The 15,399-nt window shown below is 37.8% G+C and overlaps 1 protein-coding gene across 3 annotated transcripts in view; it reads right to left on the reverse strand.

Moving 5' to 3' along the window:
- Nucleotides 1-1,371: 1,371 nt before the first annotated feature.
- The window catches only part of LOC132018172 (pantetheinase), a 52,456-nt gene continuing 38,428 nt past the window's right edge, over nucleotides 1,372-15,399 (reverse strand). For all 3 annotated transcript variants that reach the window (XM_059400747.1, XM_059400748.1, XM_059400749.1), the window contains 5 exons: nucleotides 12,711-12,903; nucleotides 11,590-11,881; nucleotides 10,799-11,157; nucleotides 5,453-5,623; nucleotides 1,372-4,444 (listed from right to left, as the gene is read on the reverse strand). In XM_059400747.1, the coding sequence (XP_059256730.1) occupies nucleotides 4,262-4,444; nucleotides 5,453-5,623; nucleotides 10,799-11,157; nucleotides 11,590-11,881; nucleotides 12,711-12,903 (1,198 nt within the window). In that variant the 3' untranslated portion in view covers nucleotides 1,372-4,261. The remainder of the gene's footprint in view (nucleotides 4,445-5,452; nucleotides 5,624-10,798; nucleotides 11,158-11,589; nucleotides 11,882-12,710; nucleotides 12,904-15,399) is intronic.

Below are 15,399 nucleotides of genomic sequence, written 5' to 3' on the forward strand. Positions count from 1 at the left end.
GCCACTTCCATAATTAAGATAGAAAAGACTGAACCTTCCGTCCTTCCATCTCTCTGTTTCTCTCTCTCTACCTCTATTCTACCTATCTATCCCATCACTCACTGTAGGAGATGCCAGTTGCCTTTTTGTGAAGACTTTCAGGCAGCCCATGCATAAGGAACAAAGGCCTCAGAAAACTTTCAGCAAGGGACTGGGGCCCATTAACAGCCATGTGAGTGAGCTTAGAAGCAGAGTCTTCAGCTCCAGCAGAACTTGAGATGACTGAACCCCTGAGCAGGTTCACTACAACTTTGAGACCTTAAGCTAGAAGACCCATTTAAACCATTTCCAGATCCTGATTCCTGGAAACTTGTGTATAGATAATATATTGTTTTAAGCTGTTATATTGACAGTAATTTGTTATGCTACAATGGATATATAATGTATTTGTGAAAATTGAACAGAAAAAAAAGCATATAGAGTTTATTGAAGCCTTTAATATTTTAAACTTATCACTGTTGAAATTCTCTTCTTTAAAATTGTATGATGGGGGGCACCTGAGTGGCTCAGTGGGTTAAAGCCTCTGCCTTCAGCTCAGGTCACGATCCTAGGGTCCTGGGATCGAGCCCCGCATCGGGCTCTCTGCTCAGCGGGGAGCCTGCTTCCTCCTCTCTCTCTGCCTACCTCTCTGCCTCCTTGTGATCTTGGTCTGTCAAATAAATAAATAAAACTTTAAAAAAAAAAAAATAAAATAAAATAAAATTGTATGATGGAATTGAGGCTTGCTTCCTAAATACACATGGGTTTATTTTCTAATGTGTCTTTTTTTTTTTAAAGACAGTTAAGTCCACCCCAAATTTTACTTAATTTTACTCCAATATTACTCAAATATTTATTGGATGATATAGTATTTTTTAAGAAAAGCATCTGCCAAGAATTTTTTTTTATTTCAAAATGCTGTATTGCTGATAGGGATCACTGCTCTCCTTTGCAGAAGGGTGTATTTTGCACAGCGTGGGGCTGATTTCAGGGTTCTGTGGATAGTGGATAGTCTACCAGTTGAGAGATATTTTGACTTAAAAGATGTTCTTCATTTCACTAGATTGTATTATGTCAACAGAAAAATAACATTTAAGGTCAGATTAATTACACGATTTCATCAACATGACTTTCTGATTTCCAAACTCCAGAGGATCTTCAGTCATCTGATGGTTTCACTATCAGTTCATCAGGAATGCTTCTCTAAGAGGATCTGGCTGAGTCTTGGGGAAGCAGGCTAGCTGGATACTCTTAACTGGACAACCATTTTAAGCTTCAACTTATGGCGGAAATGGAGGAGGGGGTTGGAACCTGTATTAGTTTGCTAGGATTGCCATAATAAGGTACCACGGATTAGCTTCAACAATAAAAATTTATTTACAAGATTCCGGAGGCTAGAAATACAAATCAAGTATCAGCAGGGTTGATTTTTTTCTGAGGCTCTCTCCTTGGTTTGTAGATGGCCATCTTGCTTTGTGTCTTCACATAGTTTCCACTTGGTGCATGTCTATGTTCTAATCCCCTCTTCTGACAAGACCAGTCATACTAGCTTAGGGTCCACCCTAATGCCATCATTTTACCTCCTTAGACCGTATTTCCAAATACAATCACATTCTCAGGTATAAAGTTGAGACTTCAATATACGAATTTGAGAGGGGACACAATTCGGTCTATGAGACCTGAAATAAACTGTTTAGATAAAAAACTAAAAGAACAAATAAGTAAAATCTTTAGAACACTTAAGCAGAGCTGAGTAACAGATATGTGTTACAGTAAAAGTGGCAATGGATTCAGATTTATTATAAGTGACAAAGCTCAGGAACTACATAAGAAAATAAGAATCACAGGTGCCTGGTGGCTCAGGCAGTTAAGCATCAGACTTGATTTCAGTTCAGGTCATGATCTCAGGGTCATGAGATTGAGCCCTGTGTTGGGTTCTGCACTGGGCATGGAGCCTTTAAGATTCTCTCTCCCCCTCAGCTCCTTCTCCTTCTCCACTAATGTGCTCACTATCTATAATCTCTCTTTCTTAGGGAAAAAAAAAAAAAAAGAATACAAGAATCAATAACAACAAAACAATCAGGGAGAATTTCTCTCCATGGAGCCTGGAGGTGAGGATCACTGGGGACCATCTTGGAAGAGAGCTACTACAGTAAGACACTGTGTGTGTGTGTGTGTGTGTGTGTGTGTGTGTGTGTGTGTGTGTGTCTGGGTGTGTGTGTATTACATCAGCAGGAGATTGATAATAAGTTATATCTTTAAATGAAGGAGTATCAAAAATTGCTCTTTAGACCACTCAAATTCATCAAGGTACAAAGAGATTAAGGAAAGCATATTTGAACATTGATCTTTTTTGGAACTGGGTTGTTTGTATTAAAAGAGCACCACAAATGTTTTATGCAGAGCAAATAAAAATCACAGTTAGGAAGCGTATCAAAGCTATCATAAAATACATACGTCTTAAAGAAATCTAGTATCAGAGCTGGGCATGGACATAGTAAACATTTTTAAAAGGTAAACTCACTATGTGTAATGTTTAACTTTTAAAAAAATCATGCTAAGGCAAGCTAGTAAGTTTGTCACAGGGGAAAATATCAGATAGTATGTTCAGATGAGTAGTTCTTAGTTGATTTCCAGGAAAAAGTTGAAAATAAAAACTAACATGCTTTCTTTCAGGAATTTTAGAACATACCAAATGCAAAAAAAAACAAAAAAACTTTGCAGTGTGTATCCTTTAGTGAATAAATAATAATGTTCATAAAAATTACTTACTTATTCAAGGTATTAGTTTACTTAGCACATCTGGTTGTAAGTTAATCAGTGTAGTCTTATGTGTGTGTGATGGCATATCATACAAAACAAATAAAGATATTTTATTTTTCCTTTTGTGAAAGAATTACAAGAAAGACACTTAAAGACAATTTCCCCCCTGAGTTGTTTTAAAGGTTTTCAATACTATAATCCACTGTTATTTTATACTTCAGGTCAGGAGTCAACAAACTTTTTCGGTAAAGGGCAAGGCAATGGCAGCTTTTCTGGCCATAGGGCCTGTGTCACAACTACCCAACTTCGCTACCATAGCATAAAAACAACCATAAGACATGGGGCGTTAGAGAGGAGAAGGGAGTTGGGGTAAATTGGAAGGGGAGGTGAATCATGAAAGACTATGGACTATGAAAAACAATCTGAGGGTTTTGAAGGGGCGGGGGGTGGGAGGTCGGGGTACCAGGTGGTGGGTATTATAGAGGGCATGGATTGCATGGAGCACTGAGTGTGGTGCAAAAATAATGAATACTGTTATGCTGAAAATAAATAAAAAATAAATTTAAAAAAAAACCATAAGCAGCACTTAAATAAACATGGCTGTACTCAATATAACTTTTAGGTAGGAGACTGAAATTTGAATTTCAGATCATTTTCACATATCACACAATATTATTCTTCTTTTGATTCTTCTTTGTTTTTCAACCTTTTAGAAACATAAAAACCTAAGGCCATGCAAAAATTTATCACAGTACAGATTTGGTAAAATGTTTGCTTTAGAACCACCCTATCAAAAAAAAAAAAAAAAAAAAAAAAAGAACCACCCTATTGATATGCTTATAGGCTAACAAGATAGGTAAAACACTAAAGAGGCACTGAAAAACACTCAAAAAAGTGAAGGCCTTCTAACAGGTTGTTAGAGCTGTATGTCCAGCTGCCTTCCAGAATACGTCATTGCTAGGTATCAAGCGTAAACCAATTATCTGATGTTGAGTTCACTGATTTTCTAATTGAAATATGGAGGGTGGCTAAGCCTGTGGAAGATGTTTAAAAATTTAGACAATCAGAGGTGATGTAATTTTAGCAATAAAAATATCACACATGGTTTTACTGTGATAATTATACAGTTGTGAATAGCTAGCACATATCCAGTACTTTCCATGATCCAGAAACTTGTCTAAGGACTTTAAATGCATTCAATTATTTAAATTAAAAAAAAAAAACCCTAAAATTGTGAGTAAAACTGTTACCCTCATTTTATAGATTTTAACCTTTCAAAGTGATGTCTCTGTTTATCTGGCTTCTATTATCTAGGGGTGGTGTGTGTGTGTGTATGTGTGTGTGTACAAAATCTGTGAACTATATATGTATATGTATTTGTAATTACTTGTACAAGAGACCATGTTATGATCTTCATCCTTCTTTTCTCAGCCATCATTTTTTTAATTACACAAAATAAAAGAGAGCAAAGGGAAATATTCTACCAACTTAATGAGCACACAATTGGTATTATGACTAAGAGCATTATTTCTAGTGTTTGTGCCCGGAGATCTGATGAAGCATTTAATGTCTGGTCCTTCTCGTACACTCTCCCAAACAGAGTCACGGTCAAGAGAGGTCCAGATGGCGGCTTCACACTGAACAAGCGTCCATCACTTGACACCTAATTAAAACACAGAGTAGTTGGCTGGGTCGTCCCGTTAAGTTATATGACTGCACAACAACTTCTAAAAATCAGCACAACTGGATGAAGAAATAAAAAATAATGGCTAACTTCTCTTCTAAAAGAAATTTTGAAATGGTACAGAGTATAAGAAAAATTGCAGCTGTGGAATTGGCACTGATTTATGATTATTGAAATGGCTATCATCAATATCTTATCATTTACTTATTTGAGGAGGTATTCCAAGAATCAGCATACAGCAATGGGTTTGGGAATGTCATAGAGAAATCTAGTCCTCTCAGACATAATAGGCTCCTCCAAGAGGACAGAAGGGAGTGACTGAGGGCTTTTGAGCGAAACCTCTGTCATCCCTGTCACTCACTCACCACAGCCTCCCAACCTGTTTGTCCCTAGTACTCCCACAGTAGCTATTCCTACAAGGAAGGCGGAATAAGAGCAAAACCCACAGGTAAGTCAGGGAAACAATATGACTGGGCAGAGTTTATGAGGTAAGAAGTACTTCTGGACTTTAAAAAAAAAGTGTTTGCTTTCTTGCCTATTTCGGCCACTGGGTCTTTACCCACACAGTGAGAGGAATTCCCTTTAACTTTGCAAGGCTATCACTGCCCATGATGTGAAGGGGTTTCCTCTGGTGGGACCAGTCCTGAAGGGGTTTCCTCTGGTGGGACCAGTCCTGAAACCCTCTCAAGAGTCTTTTTCCTACTCAACAGACCCAAAACAGCCCAGCCTCTTCCCAATACTCTCCACAATAATATATTTATGTATTCTCTAGGATACACTAATCATTATACTACAAATTTCCAGATAAGAAATTCAACCTGCTCAGTTTCCTTCATGATTCCCCAAGAACAATATTATGCTTTCCAAATGGAGAGGAGAGCTGTATGATATTTGTAAATATTTATATTTGGTATTTGTAGGTCTTGTACTCAAAAAGCACTTCCTCTTACATGAAATGAATTATCAATATTAAGCAAAGGTTCTTACCTGAAATTCTCCAGGGGCAAGCTGATTTTCACTTAGCAACACCTCAGGGAAGACATACTGGGTTCCAAAAGTGCCACTGAGGGAAAACATTTCAAACCAGGTAGAGGCAGTTTCAACTGCACCACCACAACTGTTTAAGTCTGCTGTTTTACACTTCAGCAGAGTACAAATCTACGAAAGTCAATGCAAACCAGTAAGTCCTGAGAAAGCCAATTAATATATCCTCCCGACCTAGAAATAATGCCTATGCAATGCCTTTTCCCCTTTGTTTGGTAAAATGTTTTTTTAATTAGATTAATCTAGCTCATTGATACACAGCTAATTCAACTAGTCATAAAAATAAAGGACTTCAGTCCCTAGTGCTTTCTCCAATTCAGCCAAACAGATTAAATCGCTTAAAGAAACAATCAGACCTTTGGTTGATAGCCATGAACTATACCCTCATTGTTCAAGCTAGCAATGCTTTTAATAATCAAGTGTTCTATTTCTTTTAAAAAAGGTTAAATTTAGGCAGGAGTTTAATCTCTCTGTTTTCGTCTATTTTGCACAACAAAAGAACTTTAAAACTGTGATGAACCCTGGAGTTGATCTAGAGGCAATCCCTATGAATTGGAAAAGTTACATACTTTCTATCTGAGCAAGAACTGAAAAAGTCCTTACTATACTACACAGTTAAACTATACTACACTATACTACTACGTAATTTGAATCTAAAATCTAAGTATATGAGTCATCTATGAGTCATCTCACTATGTTGATACAAAGTCCACAAAAGGAAGATCTGTATTTATTGAATTCTATCTGTACTGCATCTCCCAAGCCTCATTTCAAGCCACCTTTACCACCTGCCTGATTAAAGCAATAGCCTCTAACTGGTCTCCCTGCTTCTACTTTTGAAGTTGGAGAGTACACGCTTTAGAGCAAGTGTGTTAAGATGGGATACAATTTGCTTTCAGGTAAAGGTAGCACGAACACATCCTATTTTATTCCCTTAACATCTTACTGAAACCAACATTTGTTTTTTTAAGACACAAACCCGCATGGATAGAAGGGGTGGACAGACCATGGTATAATAGTGGAAGCTGGGGTGATGATGCAAGAGCAGCCAATGATTTAGGAGACCTAAAGAAAGCCAAGTCCTAAACTGACAATGGGAGAACCAAGAATTAACGCTATCCACATCACAGAATGCCCAGAAGATTCCATCACTGGGAGCATGAGGTACCTCAGGGGCTGAGGTAGTGGCTAACATAAGGAAAATTGGTGGGAAGTTGTTAAGGATGCCTCAGATACTGAGTTCCCCACATGGATGGGCAACTGTCCTTCCGCTATTTCCATAAAAGATGGGGCATCTATTTCCAGAGAGGGTAAAGCAGATGTTGAGTGGAGCTTTTGAAAAACCTAGTTGAAGGGGATTACAAGAATGAAACCTACTAAATGTTGCAACTATCTCCAACACCACGACCACATCCAACAAGGTCACTGCTCCCACCTGGCTCTCTAAATCCTGCCAGCAAATAATTAATACTTCAGAGTTGAATCAGGAGCTGCTTGCAATGAAGTCAGTGTTTATGTAAATAAAACCTGATGGTATAGGTCTGATAATTATCTTATGTTACTTTTATTAACAATAACAATAATAATAATTAACATTTACCAAGGACTTTCTAGGTGCTAGGCATAGTGCTAAACCCTTTACATTTATGAAATCAAACATGCCAAAAACTCTAAAGAATTCTATTATTAATTATCCTAATTCCCCTCTTCGGACTGACTAGGTTACATCTTCCAGTTATATGCTTTAATTGTCCATAGTAGTTTCCTTTTATGGCATTGGTCACCAACTAAAATTAACTAGTGATTTTCTTAGGTTTCTGCTCAATCCTGTTTTCCCACTAGTGTTAAGTTCTATGAAGACAGTGAGTGACTATATCTGTCTTCCTCCATCTTAATATCTTCAGTCTCTATCAAATGCTTGAACACAGAAAGCATTACATAAAAATTTGGTGAATGAAGATAATCTGTGTATTATGACGAACCAGAGGTTTAGAGAGGCTAAAAGGCTGGCTCAAGGCCACATAACCATTACCCAGAACTTCTGACTCCAGAATCTATGTTCTCACCCTATTGTGTTGAGCCCCTGAACTTAATCTTTGGTTTTTAGTAGAGTTGTTATCCCTAGTTTCTTACCCTGTTGGGACATAGCTTTATATTCTAGAAGAGTGATAGGCCAGTGATTTGGATGACTCTGACCTTGGTGGGAGGAAATGGAGAGGCAAAGGGTAGAGAAAGCAATCTGAAGAAGAAAGTTTCCTAAGTATATTGGGTAAAGGCAATGAACTTCTTTCATTTAGTTTATTCCTTCTTTATTCATTGGTTACCCAATGATTCTTTAAAATATGTAGACTGCTCATTCTCCCACTCTTCTATAACAACTACTATAAATCTGTACCCAACCTTTTGCCATTTTCTACTCTAGAAAATGCTACAAGCACCTTCTTTCCCCACATCCTTAAAATTTACTCTAGAACACTCAGGAAATCTCTGTGGCAAGATGCAGAGTTTTTGTACCCTTATCTCCTTTTCTTTCTCTTCTCTCATTAGTTAAGAAATAGATTTTGGTGTTACAGAGATTTTTCTAGCATTAAATATCATCACAGACTTTGGGAGATTATGAATATAATACAACACCAAACTCCCTCATCCTCAATTCTAAGACCAAGCTTCTCTAAATTAAATAAAGGATGTGTAGCACATTTGACACTGAGACCTAACTTGAACCACATAAAGCTATGTTGTTGTTGTTGTTGTTTTTAAGCTATTTAGGATGAGTAGTCCCATGTTTTCCAGCAGACATTAACATATTTGATTTGGGGTATTGCCCCAGGCTCTGCTGGTGATATCAAGTACTGTGGCTCCAGCTGAATGTCCCATAAATACCTCAAAACCAGAACTATCCAAAGTGAACTGAGCATTTCCCCACTGCCATCCAATCTGCTCCCCCTCTAGCATCCTGACCTGTCAGAGAATTACATTCACCCAGCTAGCTGCTTTTGCCAGAAACCTAATCCCCTCATTCTGCTTTCCTGTTCTATTTTTTAATATTTTATTTATTTATTTGGTGTCAGAGAGAGTAAGAAAGAGCACCAAAAGGGTGAAAGGCAGAGGGAGAAACAGGGAGCAGGAGCCTAACGTGGGACTCGACCCCAGGACTCCAGGATCATGACCTGAGCCAGAAGCCGACGCTTAACAGACTAAGCCATCCAGGTGCCCATGCTTTCCTGCTCTGTACCAAATTGGCTACAAGTCAAGTTTTCTATTTCTTGCTTGACTCCATACCCTGCACTTCTATTAACACTACTCTTGGTAGAGACTATCTAGGACTATTTTAATAATCTAACTTGTCTTTTGCCTAGTTTCATCAGCCACAGTGCTGCCCTAGTGATCTACTCAATGACATATCTGATCACATCATGCCCTTGCTGAACACTTTCCAGTAGAAGACTATTACCCAGAAAGAAAAGTCCAAACTTTAGGAATGACAGGTAAGAAGCTGTCAGATGTGAGCCTGCTTCTGGGCTCATCTTCCATTAATTCTTGCTTCTCACAATACACCTTAGTATCACTGACCCGCATACTTTACTTCTTGAGCATCCACACCCTTGCTCATACTCCACTCCACCTAGAATTTTTTCCTGCTATTTTCATCTGGATAATGGCATAAGCTCATACATCATGTCTCCAGAAACTTCCCTGAATCCCCAAATTAGGATAGGTACTGCTTCTTAGTATTCCTACAACAAAATGTGCTTTCTACGTTCTCTCCATGCCAACCTACCCTGACATCATTTGTTCGTTATGTCTTTCCTCGCTACTAAATGCTTCAAGAAGAGGGCCTTTACTTATTCATCTTTGTATCATTAGCACCAAATATATATCTACTATGTATGTAGTAGGCAGTCAATAAGTGCGTCATTTACCAAATCAGCAAGCATTCGTAAAGTCTCATCATGCAGCAGCAAACAGAATACTGCACAGTGGGCACAGTTCTAGCACTCAAAGGTTCAGTCTCAGACAACCTGTGCAAAATTTCACATAATATGCCCTTGACAAAACAGAGCATAGGATGTCTGAAGCACTTAGCCCCAGAGGTGGGAGCCATGCTAAAGAAAGTGTTAGGCCAGCCTTCTTGGTGAAGACAACATCTGAAAAGCACTGTGAATGATGAGTAGGTGGGGCCATCACAGATAAAGGAAACAACACATCCCGAGGGTCTGCAGTTGCCCACACATTGGGGATGAGGAAATGTCTCAGTAAGAGAGAACCCCAGGGCACATGTGAGTAGAAATGACAGAAGAGAACAGACATTAGGAAAAGGCACACTTTAAGAATTTGAATTGTATGTCTTGTTAAGAAATTTGAAACTAGAAACCAACTAGAAACCTGCAGGAATTTTAAGCAAGAGAATGAAATAATGAGAAATGACTTTTAGTAATTTTTTTAAAGATTTTATTTATTTATTTGACAGAGAGAGTTCACAAGTAGACAGAGAGGCAGGCAGAGAGAGAGAGGGAAGCAGGCTCCCCGCTGAGCAGAGAGCCCGATGCAGGGAATCGATCCCAGGACCCTGAGATCATGACCTGAGCTGAAGGCAGCGGCTTAACCCACTGAGCCACCCAGGCGCCTGGCTTTTAGTAATTTTTATAATTAGAGTGTAGGAAATAGATTGGATGGAGCTGAAATTGTAAGCAAGAAGCCCTGAAATCAGTTGGGAGATAGATCAGGAAGAGGCAAGTAGAATGAGAAGAAGATGAAAGTTGTTCTTAGGAGTGACACCTCACTGGGCTATAAATAGTTCCTCCTCTAGTGTTGGGGGCTGTGAGATACCCAAAGCTTTGCAGTAATAAACTATTCTACCACATATCCCAGAGGTCAACCCTATACGTTTCCAAGACATACTTAGTTAATGAAACGAGCTAAGTTTCAGTGAACATATAAAGAAAATGGATAAATTTCTTCAGGCAGGAAATACCAGAGGCTAATCATCCATTAAAATCATCTGTAATTTGATTATCATTTTAAATACAGGTACCGTAAATAAATTTTCTGCCTTTTTTCCAGCCGATTTAAAATGGACTGACATCTAGGATTTCAAGTTTTAGCAAACATTCAGGAGGCCCAACTAAATTTGAATGTCAAACAAAACAAAACTTTTAGTGTACAGGTATCCTCAAAAGTGAGACATACTTATAATAAAAATAATCCATTGTTTATGTGAAATTAAAATTCAACTAGGTGTCCTGTATTTTATCTGGTTAATTCCCCTGCCACCAAAATGATCATTACCTGCAAATAATATGTCCCTTCGACAATATGTAGTCCATCAAATGCCCCTAGGGCATAAACTTCATCTGTTCTCTTCTCAGACATCTTGTAGCTTAGATGACAGCAGAGTTTTTTCTGACAAACTGTGTAATTTCCCGTGACTCTTGTGAGCTCCAGGAACGTGAATTCATCAAAAAAGGCAGTACCTTTAAATTCCTGATTTCCTGTTGAAAACCCTTTTATACTACTGGCATAAGAAGTCCAATTGACTACAGGGCGGTGTGGGTAAGAATCCAGTTTTGAGAGGAGGAGTTTTCCCTTCTTTGTCTTCATATCATAATGAAATACTTGTGGAGAATCAGGTGCGTAGATGCCACTTCCTGAAAGGGATATTTGAAATGGAAGTGAAAAAAGGACTGCATAGTTGTTATTGTTTGTTTTATTTTATTGTTACCATTTACTCTCTCTAAGCTATCTATGTCATTAATTTCAGTAAAATATAGTGAGAAGGACAATAAGTGAGAGGAAATCCAACAGAGTATGGTACCAAAAAGCCAGTAAGAGAAACTTCCATGTAGGAAGTGGTGAACTTTAGAGGAAAAAAGAAGAAATGTGCATGTAAGTTGAATAAAACTAAAGAAATCTACAAAACAATTTAGACTGAGATGGATTCTACAGTATGTCACCAGCTAGATATGCAAAAATTAAGAGTTGGAAAACATTAAAGAGTACATGTTAGCTAGAAAAAAATTACTTTTTCTTTTACTTTTTTGATTACTTAAAGTTTGTAAATCTTAGAGTTTACGCATTACCTGTCATTCTGTTTGAGGGGTGATGTATATTGGATGCAAGGAAGTTGACCCCCATGCCCATTGCCCAAGCTGAGTGGAACTGAATTGCTGACAAATGTGGCAAAACATTCATCCATGCTGTTGGGAAGACTATGGTATCCACATGGAAATCTTTCACCAGAGTAACAGCAGGATCATAGAAGAGTATATCAAAGCACGTGAAAATGCCAAATCTTCCAAAGACAGTGTCAAAAGTCACAACCTCAGGCTTCTTGGGTACATTGAATTGATTTTCATTCATGAAAAGGTTGTGCTGTAATAAACAGAAGATGAAGGGAGTAAAATTCTCCTTTCAGAAGCCAGCCTATGTGTTACTGGGTCTGAAAAAGTGCAAGCCAATATCTCTTAGTGCCAATTTAATCCATGAGCACTGTCTTCACAGGGAAAAAGTGTAAGAGAATCAGAGATTACTATGGCTGATAAGAGCATTTGGCTCAACCTCCACATTTTATAGATATGTCGATGGGAATCCCTATTTATTAAGACCCTCTTGATTAGCAGTAATCACGTCTCGAACAAACCTCATTGGCTATGATACTGCCACTGCGCAAAGCTTTAAGACCCTCTTGAATACTACAAGACATAGAAGTGAAATAGGTAACTTCTATTTGCCAAGAACACTTAACTATTTTCTGTGGACAAACAACTTTCTTTGCTCCTTTCTCTTCAAAATCAAGTGTCTGGTGGGTAGTTTCTCCTTCTTGGCTTGACCCATTTGCCAGGGTATGTCTTCAAAAGGACAAGGTCTAAAAGGCAACATTGTATTTCTATACAGGTACCTCCCCTGCTGATTCTCATACACTTCCAGACACATTTCTGTTTGTAAATGCACAGAAAACCCTTCGATCCTCTTTTAGGAGCTTACCATACCTAATCATTACTTTCTATGTATTGTCTCTATTCTGCTTCTAAAGTATGCTTATTATCAACACTAATGATTTTTCCTGCTTGTCCACTTTATTTTGTTAAATATTCAGTAACTGAACTGAATTATTTTGTTATAAATAAAAATTATACAAAATTATAATTATACAAAAATTATTTTGTTATAAATTTTGTTATAAAATTATAAATAATTTTACCTTATGGTAGCGTGCCACCAGTTTTCCTTGGGAATCAAAGACCACATCAGTATTGTATTGGTAATGACCATCAGGGGGACACTGAGAGTCACTGGCATTGCATGGCTTCTTGTCTCCAATATTTGCCACAAGGTAGATAGAGTTGTCCTTGGCCAGACAGCTGAGTCTTTCTTGCACTGGGTTATAGCCAAACCTGATACAGGTTCATTAGAAAAGGAAAGCAAAAATGAAGCTTATCCTTAATAAAATTCAGAATTATATTGCCTGAACCTATTATGTGATATACACAAAAATAATTCTAAATAACATCATAGAAGAGAAGGATTAAAACAAGAATAGATTTGGGACACCTGGGTGGCTCAGTTGGTTGAGCAGCTGCCTTCGGCTCGGGTCATGATCCCGGCATCCTGGGATCGAGTCCCACATCGGGCTCCTTGATCAGCGGGGAGCCTGCTTCTCCCTCTGCCTCTGTCTGCCATTCTGTCTGCCTGTGCTCGCTCTCTCCCTCTCTCTCTCTGATAAATAAATAAAATCTTTATTAAAAAAAAAAAAAACAAGAATAGATTTCAGAGAAAGTACATGCTTGTGGAAATTTGGCTGTAGGAAAACTATTCTAGGATAAGATTCTAAGCCATGTATTTTTTTTCATAATAGCATTTAACATCATTTATAATAATGTATTCACTATGTGTTTATCTTATGTGTGGCACATCTCAGATATTTGGGGGCAATGATACACATCTTCTGTTCACTAACCCTGGCAAAAAAGAGGAATTAAAGAAAAATATATTTCAAGTGAAAGAGTAACAGGTTGGAATTAGAATTCTGGGAAGATGGCAGAGTAGGAAGCACCAGAAATACATCCCTCCACGCAGACAGTATTTGTACTGGCAGAATCTGATGGATAACTATTTTGAAATCTGGGAGTCTATTTCAAGGCTTCTAAGTTCCAAGGGAAAGCTGGGATGGCAAAACACAGTCAATTTCAGTCCATTTTAGCTATTAGCTCAACAGTGGCTACCCATGCTTTACCCCACACCCAGGCCCATGCAGACAGCCATGTTGGAGCACCATGCAGGCAGCTTACAAAACCAGGTTGGACTCCAAATATCTGTTCTCTGAATATTAGAGATCTGCGTTCTCATCACTGATAACTGCTTCTGATCATGGAGAACAAACATGGGGGCAGGCAGCCATTGTTACACTCCAGCACCATCACCACTATATAGTTGCAAGTCCTTCCCCTACTGGCTGAAGTAATTTCTAGAGGAATTAAAGAGCCAGAGGTGCTTCTCTCCTTCTTCCTTAGTTTTTCCTTTTCTTTTTCTGAAGTCAGACATTTAAGGACTAAGACATACAAAAGCAATCGTATATATAGGAGAATTTAAAGGTCATCACATGTCTTAGACACAGTCTAAGACAATGCTTCAAAAGATCTTAAGTTTACACATCAAGCTTATGCCTAGCACAGAAACAGTATACAGGAATCAAAACAAACAAGCAAGCAAAAGGCAGTAAGCCCTGGGGGTATAATTTGACTTTCAGAGTGATCACATTTTCAGATTCAAATATGAACTTATCAACAAAAATAGCATAATATATACAAATAAACAGGAAAGGATAGCCCACTCTAAGGGGGGAAAATAATTAAAAAAATTAAAAAAGAAAAAACCTGCAGAAACCATCCTAGAGAAAGACCAGATGACAAACCTGGACTAAAGACTAGACTAACGATTAAAACAACTATCCTAAAGATGCTCAAAGAACTAAAAGCAAATGTGGAAAAAGTCAAAAGATAATATATGAACAAAATGGAAATATCAATAAGGAGGTGGAAAAACCTAAGAGAAAGCAAAAAGAAATTCTGGAGCTGAAAATTTAAAATGATTAAAATGAAAAATTTACTAGTGGGATTCAAAGATGGATTTGAGCTGAAAGAATCAATAAATTTAAAGTTAAGCCAGTTGAAGTGATCAAGTCAAAAGAAAAGAGCAAGAAAAAGATTGAAGTGAACAAGGCCTAAGGGGCCTGTGAGACATCATCAAGTGGAATAATATACAGATTAGAGGAGTCCAAAAAGAGTGAAATAAAGGGTCAGAGAGATTATATGAAGAAATCGTGTCCAAAATTTTTCCAAATTTGAAGACACAAATATATAAAGATTTAAGAAGTTCAATGATCTCCAAGAAAGATGAACTCAAAGACACCCATACCAAGATACATTGCTATCAAACTACATGAACATTGAGAACATTAAACTAAGTGAAATAATCCAGGCAGAGAAAGACAAAAACTGTATGATCTCACTTATATGTAGAATCTAAAAATGCTGAGCTTACAGAAGCAGAGAGAATAGTAGTTGACAGGGGCTGGTAGTGGGGGAAATGAGGCACAGTTGGGCAATATTTGTACTGGCAGAATCAATATGGTAGAATCAGAATCAATTGGGAGTTACTGTGTTCTTTCCCCAGCTTTACTGAAATAAAACACTATAACACTGTGTAAGTTCAAAATGTAAAATGTGATGATCTGATACATGTATATTTTAATAATGTTTACCACAATTAGGTTAGCACATTTTTAATTAGTATAAGAAACCAGTTTGGTAGTTCCTCAAAAAATTAAAAATAGGACCATTGTTCAAAGACAAAATAAAAATGTTGAAAGCCACGAGAGGTAAGTGATTCCC

Source organism: Mustela nigripes, chromosome 5 (genome assembly GCF_022355385.1).
Source record: "Mustela nigripes isolate SB6536 chromosome 5, MUSNIG.SB6536, whole genome shotgun sequence".
Classification (NCBI taxonomy): domain Eukaryota; kingdom Metazoa; phylum Chordata; class Mammalia; order Carnivora; family Mustelidae; genus Mustela; species Mustela nigripes.